This window comes from Festucalex cinctus, chromosome 1 (assembly GCF_051991245.1).
Source record: "Festucalex cinctus isolate MCC-2025b chromosome 1, RoL_Fcin_1.0, whole genome shotgun sequence".
Taxonomy (NCBI): domain Eukaryota; kingdom Metazoa; phylum Chordata; class Actinopteri; order Syngnathiformes; family Syngnathidae; genus Festucalex; species Festucalex cinctus.
Genome location: NC_135411.1, coordinates 38801433 through 38821207, shown reverse-complemented (window position 1 = coordinate 38821207; position 19775 = coordinate 38801433). Strand labels below are relative to the sequence as shown.

Here is a 19775-nt window from a genome sequence, read left to right as displayed (position 1 = left end):
TAAAGCGTTAATAGATTAATTAATCACAGAAAATTATTGCATTAATCACGAATTAACGCAGATTAATCGCACTATTTTTTCTGACCGCACTTGAGCCTTGAACGTAACCGCGGATGGTTACATTGAAGGCTGCGCAGGTCAGTGATTAGGTCAATGCACGGCATTTCTTACGCCTGTTGTTCCAAAATGAGCGGGGTGACTCCAGTTGGTGTGTTCAGTGGTAAATTTCGCTTTAAAAACACCCCGACGAGACTTCAGATAAAACAAAAGTAATTTGCGTTTAATCAATTAATAATTGCTGAATTGCACCCAATTGATATGATGCTGTTACGTTTTGAGCAATACACGCATGCATGCAGTTGCGTACATGCATTTAATCAATGTTTGCAAATGACATTCATGTGATAAAATGCCTTAATGTTAAAAATATTACGGTATTTTGTATTTATTTTATATTACGTGAATACGCAAGTAATTTAACTGATTAATCGTGATTAATCAAAATTAAAAAGTGTGATTAATCAGATTAAAAATTGTAATCGTTTGACAGCACTAGTTTTTTTTTTTTTTTAAATACCGCGCATGTGCGTGAGGTGTCAGAGGCACCGCAAGATTTTGCTCCGTTTTGTTTTGGTGGCTCCATCTAACAAACATTCATTGTTGGATGGTGGTTCGCCCGGAATGAAAGTAAAGAACGTTTTCTCTAAACGTCTGTGGTTTTTGGATTAACACCAGTATCATGTAAAGCTGCCCAGTAACGACATATGAATAGCGAAAATGCCTAGTGGATAATATTCTAATAAAAGCCTTGTGTGACCCAATATATTTGGAGACTTCACATTTATATAACACACAACACACGGCAAACTACTGTAGGTAGAATATATCTTGCTGCAATATATTCAGCATCAATTGCAAAGATGTGAGAAGTAATATGTGTTGCAATATATGCCTTTAGTTTTTTTAAAACATATTTCTGGAGACTTTCCTAAATGTTCCAAAAAAAAACAAAAAGACCACCACATGACTTTCTTCATAATGCAATACAACTTTTTGTGACTGATCACGTGCAGTGCCTGATACTGACCTGCACCATACTACTGATGACCATAGGAAGCATGTTGAGAGGAAATCGCAAGATGTTGAAGAGCGCCAGAGAAACAAAGGCCTTCTGGGCATCAAGCACATTTTTTTCATCGACCAGCACATATACCGCAAAAGTGGACAGGGCAACCTGCAAAAAAGAATGAAATAATTGTTGACACTTGTGACATGAAGGGGTAGCAGTCACTAATCTACAATATTAGATCTTGAGACTTTGGAGCCACTGCAGGGGAAAATGTAAAAATGGCAACTACTCGTAGTAGAGAGGTTACGGCCAGGTCACACTGACTGCACTTCATTCATAAATATTCAACATAACTCCACGCAACACAACGTACGTGACGGTATGCCGCCATCTCCCTGCATGAAATTATACAGTGAACTACTGAACTGTATGGAATACTTATAAAATTGTGAGAAGTTTTGCTGGAGGTCAAAATGAGTTTTTGGACCAAAATAAAAAAAAAAACTATTTATCCCTATCCGCCATTTTGGTTGTTTACTTTTGCCTCGAACGCTTTCAAGTCAGAACTGGGATAAACCAACTCTGATAAATCCGACTTCCGACCATCCTCGTATGCAGCATTAAAAGACAAAACAACAAGCTTGAATTAAATTAAAAACATGACATAAGGTGGCGGTCCTTATGCATGCCAGATCCATCACACCGGCATCTACTGAAATTCAAACAGAATTGGCTTCTCCATCCCACTGCTCGTTGAATCAGTGAGTGCTGGTGTCTGTGGATCTCACTTTGCTTTATCTATCCTTCCCTCCTTCCTCTTTAGTTTTTCCTCTGGTCACTTGAGATCTCCTTAATTTGTTGGAATTTAGAGGTTTCTGGGGTTGGCGTAAGACTCTGGTCTTGTAACCACGCAGGAGGTGTTTGGTTGGTGCTGGATTTCACTTTGATGGACTGGATGTACTGGCTTCTGTGGATCTCACTCTGCCTCATCGATCCTTCCCTCCTTCCTCTCTTTAGTTTTTCCTCTGGTCTCTTGAGATCTCGCTAATTTGTTGGAATTTAGAGACTTCTGGGGTTGGCGTAAGACTTTAATTTTGTAACCATGGGGAAGGCAGGAAGTGTTTGGTTGGTGCTAGATTTCACTTTGATTTATCTTTCTTTTCTTTTTATCTTTTCTGACCTTTTCTCTGGTCTTCTGACCGTTTGAACCTCTCGACTCTGGCAAGACTGAAGTATCTGGTTAAGGTGAAGGGTAATGGGATTTTTATGAGGTTTTAGATGAATTAACGAGTATAAATTTACACGTATTTGCACGCTCACGCACATACACGCATGGTAGAAGTCCCGAAAAAAAACCTCCAAAATGTGTATCAATGTGAACGAAAGCCAAGTGTGGTGCGGCTATTGTTTACAGGTAAAGTAGCTCTTCTACACGGTTGTTGTCGCGTGACCTCGACTCTTCAGCCCGAACCCCCCGTGATCTTGTGGTCTCTCCGTACCACAGTCAGTATGAACCTGGCGTTAGTCTACTTCATGGCTGTCGAGTTACAATTACGTAAACAAGGCTGAGGCCGAGGATCACTGCTTGCGCACCTCTTTCACTCTGAATCTTTGCTTGTACCTTTCCCCCACCATATTGGTGTGAGTGGTCGGTGCAACAGAAAATATACAACAGACTATAAATTGAACTTCCTCTTTAAGGGATTATACAGGGTAGGTCACTAGGCCATACCTTTCCATACATAGGAAAATGTATCATGATTATTTTTTGTTGTTGATGTTTCCGATACCCTAGGTATTATAGGTGTCATAGGAAAACAAACTATGTACGGAAAGCTGAGGTCCAATCTCAGCATGCGTGTGGCGTTTGCACACCAAATGAAAGTGTCGCCTACAGCACTGCTTGAGGAGCATGGAAGTAAACAACATTAAACAATACATTGCATTGCAATGTACACTCCTGGAAAATTGGTTTTACTACATGATATTTTGAATGTTATTTTCACACTGGATATTTGTGTTTTATTGTAGTGTATATTTAACCAACTTAATCCTTTTTCCCCATTTTGACTAGTTTAGATTATAAACAAATCAATACCATATATAATCATATCGACTGACAAGAAATACTTATTGTGATATACTTTTCAGCCGTATCACCCAGCCCTACATGGTAAGGAAGGTTAATTGAAAATTCTTCCTGACGGAGTTTTTCCTTGCCTCAATCACCTAATGGCGCTTTTCCACCGTACCGGTTCCACACCGAAGCGGCAATTTTTGTCCCCGGATGTTAAGTGTCTCCACAGGACTTTTTCGGGGCCGAGCCGTTCCGTTGTAACCGCTGTTTAGAACCCTTTCGGCAGCAGTTCTGCAGCGCCGGTTGTCGGGGGACTAGCGGGGCCGTGACGTCACCTGTTGTCTGACTGGCCGACAGCAACGCCGCTGCCACCGCAAGAAACGCCATGGCACACGCCCATTTCCTTGTTTTAAGCGAGAGAGGCAGAGGCGACCGCCGGTCTTCGCCAAAGTCAGAAAAATACATTATATACAATAAATATAATAATGTTTACAACAACACTGTACTATATTTACAATTTAAAATGTACTTGTGGATGGATTTGTAGTGTTTGTGCTTTTAAAAAACATCGCGGGGCTGGTGGTGTGTTCCTATTCACTTGAATGAGAGCTCTAGCAAGCAGAACTCTATTCAGAAATAGTGCCGCGAGCCGGTTGTGAATTGCAATATTTCATCCATGGTGGTCTATATTAAATTGTAAATATGGTTTAATGTTGGCGCGACTTGCCACTCGGGAAATGTTATTTCAGATCCGCACGCAATGCAGGAGTGCAAGCTTGGTGTGGACGGTTCAAATGTTGCCGCCCCTTTCTCGCTGTGCGCCAGTTGTAATGAAAAACCGGCGGTTGCGGTCTGGTGTGGTACCCTGCCGCGCGGGCACGATGGAAAAGTGGCATAAGTGCTTGCTAACCTGGGGTACAGTTGGTTGTTGTGCGTCGACTATGCTCCTTTGAAGCACTTACCAAAAAGGGTGCACAGACCCAGGTGAAGGTAGACACAGCACCAAGGTAGGCGGCCTTCTTTAGTACTTTCAGCTCACTCTCACGGATATCTGATACTTTGCCCTTGAATGCAAGCTCCCAAGCATACAGCTTTAACACCTTGATACCATTCAGCATCTCATTCATCAGCTTAATACGACTGTCTTTACTCTTCATCTGTGCTACCTGCACAAGAAAACAAACACAAATTTAAAAAAAAACAAAAAAAAAACATACTATAAAATAAACACTTATGTACTTTGTAATAGTTGACTATAAAGAGCTGGCAATGGTCCATCAAGTTAAAAGGTCTTTAATTACTATAAAGATGAACAAAAATATCCCTGACTTGGTGCAAGTCTGAGAAGCCTCACCTGGTAGGTTTTGGTTTTCATGGCAATGAAAGCATTAACTGGAACCATTAGAACCATCACAGCCACTCCAGCCAGAACAGACGGGCCCAGGTTCTGCACAAGAATTACGATACATTCAAGAAGGATTTTTGTTAACATAATCACAACAGATCAATTTATTCTCACTACAAACAAATTGCTGTATTTCCATGAACAGTAATATTCTATATAAAAAGATTCACTTATTAATCAGAATAACCCACAAGCACACAAGTACAGTGTAAATCAACTGAATTATTATATAGGAGAGTTAGAATCATTTTCCATCCATCCATCGTTTAGAATAATTTTAGTTGATATATTTGCAATTTAATTAGACATTAATATTCACTGCATATATGTGCATAGTCCGTCCTGTTCCAGTCGTTTCTCAGCTTTGATGTTAAAGTTTGCAAGACTAATACAAATTATTTACAACTCTGGTCAAATGTTGTGTTTAAGAGATGTGGAGATCATGTTTTAGAGAAAACAATGTAGGAACTGGACTCCATCTTCCCTTCCACAATGTACACAACAGCTCATTGCTGTTATTTAAATTTCCAAGTGTTATGTATTTTTTTTTCTTATTCAGGCTACTCTAACATGTTGGAATTCAAAGCATCGTGGGTGTATAACTAGCAAGAAGAATGTGCTTGTGTGGGTTTTTGCCAGTAGACTACTGCTTAATTATACCCATGTTCCAAAAACATGAATGTTGGGTTCACTGAAAACTGTAATTGGCCATTGGTGAGAATGTGTGAATGCTTCTTTGTCTTCATGCGCCCTGCAATTGGCTCGAAAGGGCACCGATGCCATTGAGAACCATGAGAATGGCAGATCACGCATCCAAGGCTGCAACACGCAAAGCCTGCCTTCTTCAACTAACCGACCAGTACACGCGGCTGACGCACAGATACCAACTCACAGTGACAAACAGAGCAGATGACACACTTAAGGCCTTGATACACCTTTCCGACATCAGCCAAATGTAACCGACCCCTGCCGCCTGTGGCGTTGGCACGCACGCCGGAAAAATTACGCAATTACACACACAATGCCAATTATTATGAACTTTCTGCGCATCCGTGAGAAGTAATCCCCCTCCATATCATCGGCTGTGGTCGACACTATTCCTCATCGATAGAAAAAGGCAACCAGAAAGCTCTAATGAGGGCGGGACATAAAAATGCAAACGCCACACACTAATGATGCATTCCCAAGTAAAGCACACCCTCAAGCTCTTTACAGAGTATAGTGTAATATAAAAGTAATTTCTACCTGGTATATCCAGTTGTGTGTTATGTCTTGCCATAGTTTGGCTTTCATCACTCATTGTAATACCCTTTAACGGTAATCTAATACAATCATGCCGGCCTGTCTTGAACCATAGTGATGTATTCATCTCCTGTTGTTAAAATTCCGTTCAAATACGAACGGTGAGCGAAATTGTAATCGCTTTCCATCGCTTACCACATTCGTCACTCCCTGTTCTTGCCCCAAGAGCTGATTTTGTTGGCCCAAGAGCCAATATAGAGTGATCAAATGCCACAATGGTCCTACGCAGATTCGACAGGTTGAATCAGTCAAAAACTCCCCCCAGATGCTCCGACGGTAATTTATACTTAAACGGCGAACGATGCCCAGACACTTTTCGACTTCCGTCGGATAGTTGTATCGATACCTTTAGACAATTATTGCTCGACTAACCATGTATCAGTGTTCTTATCCTTTTGTTAGACTAAACAAATAGAAACTGTTTGCATCATATGTAATATTTGTACTAAGTGAAAAACATTCAACTGTGCGGGGTAGATCTGGCATTAGTTGTTTGAAGTAGATTCTTACCTGCCACAGAAAGTAAAGGGCTAACACCACTTGCAAGGGGGCGGACCATATCATGTTAATATAAGCAATAAGATCCATAAAACGCTGAGCATCCACTGACATCAAGTTGACGATCTCTCCAACTGTGGATGTTCGGCGAGCTGCACTGCTGATAACCAAGGCCTGAAGGAGCAGAGAAGCAGACAGAGGGTTTGATTGAAGATACTCTTTCAAATTCTACTTCATATTAAGAGCCATTACACTATAAAGTGTGCAAGTACCTTCCTGTAGACTGCTCCAACAATGGCAGTCCGCAGACGCATGCCTGTGATGAAGCAGATGTGAAAATACCTCTGGAGGATGAGTGACTGCACGCAGGTACACAGGAAGAGCAGAGCTGTGTAGAAGTGGCCATGCCAGGAGGGAGCGCTGGAGTTGTTCACAAAATGGATCAGACGCCTGGAGATAATCACATCGAAAGAATGACCATTGCAGAAATAACAAAACGCTGATTAAACATGAAGCAAAACTTAATGTTAGTTAAGTAACTTTAATGTTGTCTGACCGGAGGATCTCAGGCCCAACAAACATGAGGATGTCTTGTATGAACTTGTAGAAGCATGAGATGAGGAAGTATGGCCCAAAGGCCAGGCACAAAGCCCACAGAAGGGAGGGTTCCTTTCTTTTTGTGGTTTTCACTAGTAAGATTTCAGACTCCTCCGCAGCGTGACTCTCCTTGTTGTTGGGGTTATGGGCCTGCTTGGGAGAGTACAATGTCTTCTGTTCTGTTCTGGGAACATGAAAAATGGTAGACGGCTTCTATTAGCAATTCAACAGTTACCACCAGACATCCTCCATTTGATTGTGCTACTTCAACCATAAAAGTGAAAGAAAAATCTGTTTCCAATTACAACTCTTAAATAAATTACATTTGATCTCTGAAGAAAAGTGTCAGAATTGTTGCGAGTACGGTCTATAGTTACTTAGAGTACAGTGGGCCCTGACCTCTTTCCCTTTTGCCAATCTGTGCTCCAACGTTGAACCAACCTTGGCACCACTTTCTGTGAACGGTCTTCAGGGTTCAGAGACCACAAATCTTTCTCCTCTAGGGGATGCTTATAGCCATTCATCATCATCCTGTTAGGGAACAAAAAATGGATCAGAAAAACAAAAATAGGATGCATGTAATCTGAGACAGGAGAGGCTCAAAAGGAGAGAATTGAAAAGTCACTTCAGCGCACAAGGAACCTAATGGAATGGAATGCCATTACCATCAGTACAAATCATTTTACTTGATAGCAGCACAAGAACTTAAAATGAAAGTTACGACTACAATTAAGGATCTATGAATCCTGGGTGAAACCTGTCGGGAGGGACGAAATAGAATTTAAATTATCCAGGTATAAAAATAACAAGAAAAAAGTTGTTGTTTTATATATATATATATATATATATATATATATATATATATATATATATATATATATATATATATAAATATTGTATGTTGTGTCAGCAGCCTCTCAGTATGCAATGCATGTATGAAAATTCACAATGTATTTACATGTACAATTAATGGCACATTCAGAACAATTTAACCTTGAAAGGAGTGTCTTGTATCACAGGTATGATGAGAATAGCACTGGCTAAAAACTCCACATCCAATTTCAGGAAACATCACAGCACAGCGCAATAAAACTCGAATCAAAGCCGACAATTAGGGAGACAGCCAGCAGTTATACATTTCCTTCAGCCTCGCAACCCCCCCACCCCACCGCCCCACCCCCACCAGCTCTGGTACTTGAGAAAATAGAAAATGTTATAGTTCTAGTTGCAAACAACCTACATATAAATGTTATAGTTACAGTTTGTAATCAGCCAGCAGGTGTATTGTGTTATACTACAATAATTTATGTATTGGAAAACCAGAGAAACAGAAACAAAGAAACATACATGTTCATGTTTCAAGTTCAACCAGTTGTCATTCTTATGTTGAAGCAGCAAAGGACATAAATTGGTACTAAAAAGTAACTGATAAAAAGTAGCTGATAAGTTACCTTTTGAGTAACTTAGTTACTTTGACAAAGTAATCAGTAAAGTAACTAGATTACTTTTTTTTTTAAGGAGTAATCAATAATCACATTACTTTTTCAAGTAATCTGTGACAACACTTCAAATCATAGCATTATAATATAGTCTACAAAAATATATACAGTATTTAAGGTTTGGTTCTGTTTTGGTCGTGGCTGATCCATTTTGTGTAAAACTGTTACCAACCCAGTAATGTATACTTGAAGGACTGCTTACCTCGTGATCCACCAGAATGTTATTTTGGAAAGGAAAGAAGCTCCAGGCTCAGGGCAAGGATTCTAGCAATAACAAATGAAACATCACTGAGATCCAAGAAATACATTGCACTCGTGCATCCACGAAAGACATCCAAACATACTGAATTTAAACCATACCCCAACAAGCGATTACGCAGAAGTCGGGTCGGTCGCATAATTCACGCAATGGCTTATGGAGCATAGGAATAAGGTGAATAGAAGTTAAAGATTTGACGTCACATTAGCCATCAGAGAACAGACTTACTGAGTCTTTGACAACTTGAGAGAAGAGTGGAGGATGATCTGACAAGCAGGACAAAATCAGTGAAACGAGCAGCAGGGCGTAGTACACAAAGAAGGTGGTGTGCCTCCACACACAAATTTCTGACGGCTGCAATGAATGAATACATTCTGTATTTGTGGTACATGTCAAACTGTGGATTATCAATTATGAACATATGGATCATCATTCGCTGCATCGGTGACAGTGGTTGACTGACCATGTCCAGGGCTTGCAGGATCTTGGACCGGAAGGTGATTGTGGCACAAAGCAAGGCCAGCAGCCAGAAAACCAGCAACACTCCAGATGATTGAACCCCTTTCATTCGTTCATACTGAATTATTAGGGTGGCCAGCAACTGGAGCACACATGCAAATAAAGTATATTAGGACACTTCCCAACTGTAAAAATATGGATTTTGTTTTGCTCAAGCACATTCTCCTTATTTAATACTCTTGTTTAGTGTCATCTGTTCTTTAATCCAATAAATTATGCCATTACTAACCATGATACATTGGCCCAACATTAGTATGACAAACATTCCCATATGACGGTAATTGCTCCACCGTGCTTTGCATTCTTTATTTAGTTTATGTAAAGGAAATAGTTATTTTCCATTTCAGGGCTCTTCAACTTTTTTTCAATTGGTCGCCCCATGCAGGATTTGGTTGCACCTTATTTTGGGGAGGGACAGCATGACCAATTGACCATATTTGCCGATGTAGAGTCATCTCAATTTGCATAGCGTAGTTCCAGATGATGTAAAGATTGACAGCGACTCAAGACATAGCTGCAAAATATTTTACTGTAACAAGAAGTGTCTGAGACAAAACAAGTCAATTACTTTATACAACTTTCAAAGAAGACATTGGGAAAAAGGTTTTGGGCCAGCTCTTATAAAAACCAAAGCCTCTCAACCTGCCTAGCATCATGATCAATCAAATCTGGCCCTTCAATGCTACCTTGGATTAGGTCGTCCGATGCAGTATTTCCCAATCAGTAGTATGTGAGCACATTGCTGGGGGTATATGGAAACTCAGGTGACTAATGAAAATAAAACTGCTATACAGTACTATGACTGAGTTTTATTCTTGTTAAAGGAACAGTTTGGATTTTTTGACATGAATCTCTATTTCATCCTCACCTCCAGTGTGTGCGATCAGCACTGATTTACCCCTGACACGAGTTCTGGTCCGGTGTTGGTCGAGAGGACAGCAGTCCGGCAAGTTGACTTGGGTCACGGAAATAAAGCGTTTTTCTTCTAAAAACAATTTGTGTTCAAAAGAGTGATACATTTGCACACTAAACTCCTTTCTGAAAAAAGTCAGACGCCATTACCGCCGGGCACTAATTTTCTGTTCACTGCGTATCACTGCGCGTCGCCCTGTAGACAGCTGATCGACGCGCTGCAGACAGCTGATCCGCGCGACTTCCGCCTTCAAAAAGACAAACAACTTGTAGAAAAGTAGTGCCCAGCGGTAATGGCGTCTGACCTTTTTCAGAAAGGAGTTTAGTGTGCAAATGTATCACTCTTTTGAACACAAATTGTTTTTAGAAGAAAAACGCTTTATTTCCGTGACCCAAGTCAACTTGCTGGACTACTGTCCTCTCGACCAACACCGGACCAGAACTCGTCACAGAACGCTGTCAAGGGTAAGTCAGTGATGATCGCACACACTGGAGGTGAGGATGAAATTGAGATTCATGTTAAAAAATCCAAACTGTTCCTTTAAGTGTTTTGTTTAATGCCTGTTTAAAGGGGACTAATGTAAAGGTTTGGTGGGAAATGTTAATAAAAAATATGTTTTTTCTTTATTTTGATTCAATGACATACCAACAATGAGAATGGATGCCTAGTAGTTGATTAGGTTTTGTAAACAGAAGAAATTGAAACAAATCAGCAGTGGGCAAACAAAAGGAAACCTCCAAAACCTGCAGTGTCGAGTCCTGTTATATATGATAATTCTCTCACCATTGAGAAGCCCAGTATGGTTGGACTGACTAGGTGGACAGGTGCAGCAACTTCACTGCCAGAACTTCTTTCCCAGAAAGAATAGAAAACATCTGCCCAGCAGATAATCCAGAGAAGAAAGCCAAAAGCCTGCAGATAGAAAAACAGATGAATTACCATTCTGACATCCTAATGTTAAAATATGGTAGAATAGATAAGAGTACACAACAATGTAATGACTCACAGTTTTGGCTTTGTTAAGGTGACTCATACATATGTAACCCTGATTATGGCTACGAAGGTAGGTGAGGTAGAAAGGGGCACACAGCCAGAGGTAGATGCATGGCAGCCACACCAGGACAGTGTTCTGGAAACACTGAGTAAAATCTGGCTTTGTAGTATTCCATGAACGGTCCCAATCCTGGCCGAGGGTGAGGCAAAAGAAAGTTATTATTTTGCTCCATCGAAAACAGCAATAGCACAGATGATCAGTTAGTTTTACACACAACTGTCGTGATTTCTTTTTAGTGTTCATTGTTCATGGTCAATAAGAAAGCAAGATGTATATTCATTATTTATTAAGGATGCTATCAAACATAACTGAAGGGGTAGATACAGCCAAAGTCTCAGTTTTGTGGTCATTTTTTTGTGTGGGAAAAGTGAAAGCAGGGAAGAAGGAAAAACAATGTAGGCCTACTAGGGGTGTGAATTGCCTAGTACCTGACGATTCGATTCGTATCACGATTCACAGGTCACGATTCGATTCGATACCGATTAATCCCGATACGAATTTATAAGTCGATTGTTGCGATTTTTTTTCATTCAAATTTAGAAAATACTAATCAGTAAGCTTGTAGAGTGTAAGATTTATATGAAAATGTATTATTTATTTATCTGAAATTTCAGTCTTATAGAGGTTGTAATCTGTTTCATGTTTGAACAGCATTAAAATAAAATATTAAGGCTTAATGTTCCGTTCATATAACATTCTTCCATGCTCAAGGTGTGAATCCTAACCCGAAGTCAGACGTTTTGTTGAATATTTTTCCATTAAAAATGGAAGTTTAAAAATCGATTCACACACACACACACACACACACACACACACACACACACACACACACACACACACACACACACACACACACACGCACACACACACACACACACACACACACACACACAAAAAAGGCAATGATAAGACGTTGAATCGGTAAGACTACCGAATGAACAATTCTGAGCTCTTATAAAAAAATAAAAAAAATAAAAATCGATTTTTTTTTTTAATCGATTCGAGAATCGCGCGATTTAGTATAGCGATATATCGCCGAATCGATTTTTTTTTAACACCCCTAAGGCCTACTATCCAAAAATAATTTATTTTCAAAACACAAAAAAGGCAAACGACAAGCTGGGATGAATCAAAATACCAAAGTAACAGAATTCAACAAATTAAAATTTTAACATAAAAAGGCAGGCAGGGAAACAAAAATACTCACCATTACAGGGGAGTTGACTTTGGGTTTGGGCGTAATTGACTGATGTACCGACAATATGTCAAGTGCATGTTGGAGCATTCATGCATGATGTGCAATGTCAAGTGTATGCTGGAGCATTCATCATGCATGATGTGCATGTGCCCCGCACGAATGATGATGCCCTAACACGCTCTGAGTGTAGGCCTTGGCTATATCACTAAATCACTTCGTCATTAAAAAAAAACTTGTTATCCTCTCGGGAGGCAGTTTCGATACAAAAGAGAGTGGCTATGGGCCCTTTACTTCCCACACATTTTGTCAACGGGCGGGGTCACATTACTTCTATTACACTTTTGCAATTTTCTTCCATATTGGCACATCTCAAAAAGTACCTAATGAGAACGTTGAAACTTTTCCGTTTCCACTTACCAGTTTGCTAATGCATTTAGCACATTTCTGAGGACAATGGAAAACTCCAAAAGTCTTTTGAGCTGAAATGTTCAGCATAAATTTGGCAGCAAAAGTAACTTTTTTTAAAAAAAATTTTTAAATAAAATGCATAAAATAGTCGCACATGCACAAGTACATAAAAAATGTACCCATTCTGTCTCAAATTTTAGGGGCAACTATTTAGGGGCAATCTGGAGCCCTGACTACTTTTAAACAAGGTGTACTGAAGAAGCAGCTCTTTCTTACTCCACAAGTACTGTAAGTCTATTCCACAATTTGGAGGTAAAGGCCTGCAAGGCACTATGAACTTTAGTTTTTTTTTAATCTTCTGTGAGGGGCATAAAAGATCTAAAATGACCACCAAAAAAAACAAAAAAAAAACCCAAAAAAAACACCAATTCAACCAGCCATGGAGGAGTCTGACCGCTGAAGGCTCTCTAAGGACTTCAAATTTCTGAAAGATGAACAGGGGTCAAGTGCAAAAATTGGAGATGGGGAGTGATGTGGCTGAGCCGTGGAAGCTAAATAATGGAATCCAGACAAAAGGCTAGTGTATGGGTCTCCAAAGTTGTTCCTCAAGAGCCCCAATCCAGCCTGTTTTCCATATTTTCCTACTCCAACACACCTGAATCAAATCATCAGCAAACTCTGCAGAAGCCTGATAACGATCCTGATTACAGGATGATGATGATGATGATAATGATGATGATGATGATGATGATTACAAGGAGGGAGACAGAGAAAAAAGGCTGGCTATGGAGTTCTCGAGGGACCCGACTTGGAGACTGCTGGCCTAGCATTAGAATTCTAAACTAATTTGAGACGGTCTAATGAAGTTTTGCTGAGATTGGGTAAAGCAAGAATTGCAATAGGCAAGACGAGAGGCGCCAAAGGCATGAATGAGCTTTTTAAGTAAATAATGAGTTAGCATGGATGTAATGTATATTTAGAAATATTTTTGAAGTGGAAAAATCAGGAACTGGCTATTTATTTATTTACAGTTTAATCGCATGCAGCCTGACAAAAAAGGGGGCCTCAATAAATGGAACTTAAACACAGAAAAAAATATTTACGATTTTTATTTGCTACCCCTGGTTTAGGTGATTTTGTTTAACGTTTGAGGAACATATTTCTAAATCTGCTTCATATTTCAAGTGCCTTGAGATAACTGTAAACAAAAACGGGGCATACTGAAAATCATAGATCGATAACAATGAAATGAATCATTTTGTTACACATCCAACTAGTCAAAAGTGTGGTTGGTGGCCACAAAAAAAAAAAAAAAATCGTGAAAAATTGGCACAATGTAGTGGTGAAAACACTTCATACGTTGCAGGTTTTCAAGCACCTTTCCACCGGTTAGTCGTGTGTAATTGTTTACGACATCAGCAAGTGCCCTTCTGAGTAATTGAGTCGGCGTCGAGTAAAGATCTTACACCGGTTAGTTTCTCTAAAATTATTGAGCGTGCATCTAAGGTTAGACATGTTGAATTTAATTACGAAAAGATGTTGATGAGCCGGTTATTCAAGCGACTGGTAAGTGGAATTAACTGCTACATAGCTGCCTTCGGATAAGGAACGCTCACTGATTAATTTAGTCAGTTAGCATGTGCCATTGGTGGTGACCGGTAGCTAGCAAAACAGACGTAAACAAAAGGTGAACAAAATCAAAACACATGGAATACAAAGAACTCACCCAGAACCGGTCGGAACCATCGGGTCTACAGAATCTGTCAAGCCCCATTTGCAGGGACGTCATGGAAGAAAAGTCGTGACAATGAGTTGTTTGGAGTTTCTATTTCGTAACTTGTGTCTCCTCAGGCTTCACTCACATGCCAAACGGAACCGGTTGGTGCCTCTTCTTTAGTGCGTGACGGTGACACGAACACACTATTTCAATGACAATGCTGCCGCCTGCTGCGCAGGAGAAGCAATGTAGGGGGTTGGCATGTGCCACTGGTGACCGGTGTTCTGTCGGATCAGCATTAGCATACCTGATCTGACAGCTGCCTCTATCGGCTAGCATACGTAGTCAGAATAGCATTCCTACGATACGATGTTCCCGAGCTATCAAAGAAGCATATGTATAGTTAGTTTTATGCTGTTATGGCGGCTGATTGTAACATCGGTATGCTGTTCTGGTGGTTGAAAATGGGAACCACAGTACGTTGCTGCCTTAATTTACGAGCCAAAAAAATTAAGGCCAACTAGATCCACATTAAAACTTCAAGGGACAATATGCCAACACGCTCCCACAGACAAATGATTTGCACGAGTTTCTGTATTTTTAGATTACTTCAGTCTTCGTATCTCTTTCTGTTGCGTCCATTTGCTGACTGCTGCGTTCAGGTGTAGGTCTCCGTGCACAGGGTCGCCAAATTGAATTATTCTTACATATCAAAACAAACTGTTGTCAATAAATCAAACAAAAACTATCACGCATGAGCGGCTGACAAAGTTTCCTCACCAAACTGAGGCTCGCTCACGAGGCTGAGTGCACATTATAATGGGTGCTGAGTTGTACACAAACTGGCCACTAGGTGACACAATTGTCATTTCTAATAAGCGTAAAGGCAACATTATAATCAAACAAACAAAATATTAACTCCAACAATGTATGATAGGTGTTTACATGACAGAACATTGTATAGCTTTAATTGAACAGATGTAGGTGTTATGAGAGAATTTGCCAGTTACACCATTGCTTAAATTTTAAACATTTGAGAAGACTTAAAAAAAAAAAAAAGCTTTATTGTTTAATTCAAAATGAAAACATGCAGGTGTATAAAACATTTTATGTACATGTAACCCTGGTCAGAATTTATAAAACCTCATAAAATAAGAGTCTGTTAGTAAAAATGGTCATTGAGAAATTACCTTAACTGAAAAAAAGACCCTAAACAGATTAACATGGTGTAAAACGTGTTAAAAGATTAAAACTTGTAAATTCCTAATGTTATTGGTTTTTGTATTCAGTTAAAACGATTAAACTGTTTGTGTACACTCTTATTTTGAAAGGCCCATGCCATCGTAGCGCCGTGACGGATGTGAGCATAAATGTACACTTTACTTTTCCCCCGTCATACTAGACGACGAGAGACGAATGTGTGCAGTATAAGTCCGCGAGGAGTTACTGCTCATTGAAAGAGAAAAAAATCGAAGAAAAAAGCTTTCTGAGGAGTTTTTTTTTGTTTGTCTGTTTGTTTGTTTGTTTTTTAACCGTGAAAGAGTTGTTTTTTGGGTTTCCATCCTGTCCTTACCTTGGCGACGTACACTTGCTAAAGCGGGACTTGCCTACAGTATTAAGGTTTGATTCAGAAACCCCTGAACATATCGCGGAGTTGGATTCATTGTGCGCGAGACAAGATGGCGAGCCTCCCACGGACCTCTTGAACGGTGCCACACACGCTGGACGTTTATCGTTCTTCAAACCTGCTACGATCTATCAGTTTTCCTCTTTGCTGCACAGCAGTGGACTCTCAAACTCAGAATTTAACATTCTGGACAATAGAAGAACACGGACATTGAATATTGAGCTGATTGAGTTTGGTGAACCATTTGAGTTGTGTTGTGTTATTATTTTTTTGTTAACCACATAATGCTGCAATGGTGTTATTGTAACATTGATTTGGGTTGAACACTGAAACTGGGAATCGGTTTTAAAATTAAATGTGCACTTAACAAACTCAAATAAGAAAATTAGCTTTCACTGAACTTCCTTCAAAACAAAAGTGAAGTACTTAAGATTAGATGTGAATTATAAAATTTGAATTAAGCACACAACAACCCGTGTTGAAAACGGAAACTATTGAGAACTAAATTCTTAAAAACTAAATAATAGGTTTAAAAGAAAAGGGATTTACCAACAAAAATTCATTTGACACGAGGAAAATCAAATTTTCTTTACATAACAGTGAATTTAAATTAGAATTGTATGTCAATTGTCTGTCACTTGTATGTGTGTACGTATGTATGTTAAAGTTGTTCATTTTCAACTAAAATAAGCCAGCAGTTCAAACTCAAATTTTTGGTCTGTGGACATTTATTTGGTTTACTTCAACTACTATAAGACCCGAACCTATCCCTGGTCTATTGAACAATTAACTGTAATTACTCTAGAAGTGTTACAGAAGTGGCGAGCCAGCCAGGAGTAGAGAGTGAATCAATTTTTTTTTTTTCTGACCCAGACATTGAAATAGACTAAGCCGGAAAAATGGATATAGTTGACAAAGAAAATGTTAAAGCCCAAACTCAGTTATAGTTCGTGGGATCACTGACTCAGACATTGATGAAGAATTAACTGATTTCCTGAACAGGTATGGGTGAATTGCTAGAACTTTGAAAATAGATGAACCCCAGTCTCCCTACCACAAAAATGCCATTGTGGAGTATGAAAGTGGAGCTCCCTTGACAGCGCTTGAACCCTACTGCCCGAGACACTTGAGTGTTCAAATGAAGTCACCTACCAAATTAGAGCTCTGTCAACTGTGTATCTATCAGCTGTTACTAACAGCGCCACCCACAGTTTTTTCAGTAAACTACAGAAAATTGCCAAAATCAGTGGAAAATCTTTTGAAGCTGTTTTGCATGAGCACCTTACCAAATGCTAGTGACGGCAAAATGAAGCCCCATAAAGCAGTGAAGCCCTGCAGGGAAATACTTCACACACACGTCGGGGCTTCAAGATGATTCATTTCCTCGACTACGCAATCATGTGGACAGAAAAAATGTATAATATGCTTGGTGCATGCGATAAAATGGTGGGGTGTAAACAGGGCCGGCGCTAGCCATTTTGGTTCCCTAAGCATAAATGTTTTGTGGTGCCCTCCCCCCCCAACACTCCGTCCGCACACCCCATCACCCTTCCCCTGGTAGAAATGAACAATATCTGAGTATTTGTCAGTTTTGCTTTATTAAACAAAATAACTTGTAAGTAGGGCTGGGTTTGAAATATCGATATATCGCTATCATATCGATACACCTTTTCATATCCCAATATCGATACATAAAACCATGTATCAATATATCAACCCCCCCATTTTTGTCAATTTATTTACACAGCCTGTGCTGTGGTTGTAATTTATTTAAATTATTATTTATTGTTTTTATAAGGCCATGTTAAATGAAACAGATTAATGTAACTGCAATGGATTCAATTCCTAATGTAAATATTCATATTCTTAATAATGCATTAAATTAGAGCAAGAAGTTTCTACTCTTTGCAGCATTGGTACTTTTGACTGTCTAAAATATGTGCTGCATGAATTTCTCAACTGAATCGAAAATCGTTGTGAATCATGAATTGAATCGGGCCCTTGTGAATCAAATTAAATCGATTCTGGAAATCTGAATCGATACCCAGCCCTACTTCTAAGTGTCAATATTGAAGTTTTAAAAATGTTCACAAAAATAAGTGATAAATAATAAGTCTTTATAAAACTAACAATGACACCAAATACTCAAATAAATAAAGCTAAATGAATTAAAATAAAACTCAATGCCACTACTATTAACAAATAAACATCTGGAAATAAACAAAGTGCAAGCAAGTTAGTAGAGGCCCTACAGAGGCACATGTCTACATTTCTGGGCTGCAAAATCGGCTATCAGGTCATCATATGACAGCTTTTGTGCAATTTCCGCATTCATGTTAGGGTATGAAATGCTCCTTGAACATATTGAAGCATTGATCCTGTATTCAGAAATACAAGACAATATTCAGGGATTCTACAATGAAATATGGTTTTGAACCAACCATGGTACAAACATTTTCTAAATTGATTAGGATTATGGTATTGTGCAGGCCTATATTTAAAACACAGGTACATGAAAATTTTAATAATCTACCTTTTTAGAGAAGGACTGATAGGGCACTATGTAAAAATTCTGGACATAATGTTAAAACTGAAATGAGGAAATCTACTTAGCCTTAAAATGATGATTATTATTATTATTATTTTCAAATTACACTTTTACCAGTACATGCCGCTCTTGGCCGTTCCATATGAAACAATATTGTCTCGTCACATTCCATTTAACATACCGTATAATGAACGTGCTGGTCACAACCATTCCACTGCGGCGGTTTGGAGTGTTTTTGTTTGGTTGGTTTTTTTTGCTAACTGTGGTCATGTAAACGTAGCTGCTACAAAATAAACAAATTGTCATTGTCATACCTGCAAGTGACGCGCGAGCATCATCTCATTGTTTTTTCTTTTCCGCCCCCAATTCTTGATGCCTTTTTGATGACATGTCCAGATATCTAAGAATAAACTTCTGCCAAATTTGCGATTGAAGCATAAAGTATACCCCACCCCCCTCCCCCTTTCCCTTGTAGTTTGTTTCGTTGGAGCAAAAGTGCACCCCGCGACCCTCCCCCTTTCCCTAATAGGAACAAACTACTAGGGGAGGGGGGGCACCAACGTAGACCAGCGATACCGCTCGTCGAGTAAATAATGCTCCGTTATTTTTTGTATTTATTAACATGCTTTACAAGCTTTTATTTTAAAGCAGCTCTATGTAAGATTTAAAATTTCAAATCTCTACTGCCACCTGTGGCCGAAAACAAACTGCACGCTTGTACACGCTGCACGCACTCGTACGTGCACGACCTCAATACTGAAGACTGGGCTCTTCATATCCAATGAAACTATGTTTTCAGAGGTAAGAAGTTTTATAATGTTATACAAAGCTGGCCACTTCACGGAATGAGACTCTCGATCCCCACTAAACAATTGATGTCCACGGGACGTGCAGATCATATTGCTTTAGTCGGTCGAAGTCCAGTCCTGTGCTGTACTCCAAAACGATGTGCAAATTACGTCAATTAATTGGACCTCATTCCGATGTTAATATGCAGTTACATATTGTAGTCACCCCGCTCGACGGACGTCAACCTGATTCTAGTCATTATTAGTGTATGTCTCCCCCAGGCTAGCGTCATTGTG

The 19775-nt window shown here is 39.5% G+C and overlaps 1 protein-coding gene across 1 annotated transcript in view; it reads right to left on the bottom strand.

The window, feature by feature from the left end:
• The window catches only part of abcc1 (ATP binding cassette subfamily C member 1 (ABCC1 blood group)), a 29734-nt gene extending 15035 nt beyond the window's left edge, over positions 1–14699 (bottom strand). Inside the window, exons 1-13 of the mRNA XM_077534705.1 lie at positions 14525–14699; positions 11145–11321; positions 10922–11050; positions 9170–9307; positions 8935–9060; positions 8650–8711; positions 7348–7479; positions 6908–7132; positions 6624–6801; positions 6364–6525; positions 4501–4593; positions 4109–4312; positions 1088–1234 (exon numbers count right to left, since the gene is read on the bottom strand). Coding sequence (XP_077390831.1) covers positions 1088–1234; positions 4109–4312; positions 4501–4593; positions 6364–6525; positions 6624–6801; positions 6908–7132; positions 7348–7479; positions 8650–8711; positions 8935–9060; positions 9170–9307; positions 10922–11050; positions 11145–11321; positions 14525–14587 — 1836 coding nt within the window. The 5' untranslated portion in view covers positions 14588–14699. The remainder of the gene's footprint in view (positions 1–1087; positions 1235–4108; positions 4313–4500; positions 4594–6363; positions 6526–6623; positions 6802–6907; positions 7133–7347; positions 7480–8649; positions 8712–8934; positions 9061–9169; positions 9308–10921; positions 11051–11144; positions 11322–14524) is intronic.
• Between the last annotated feature and the right edge of the window lie 5076 nt (positions 14700–19775).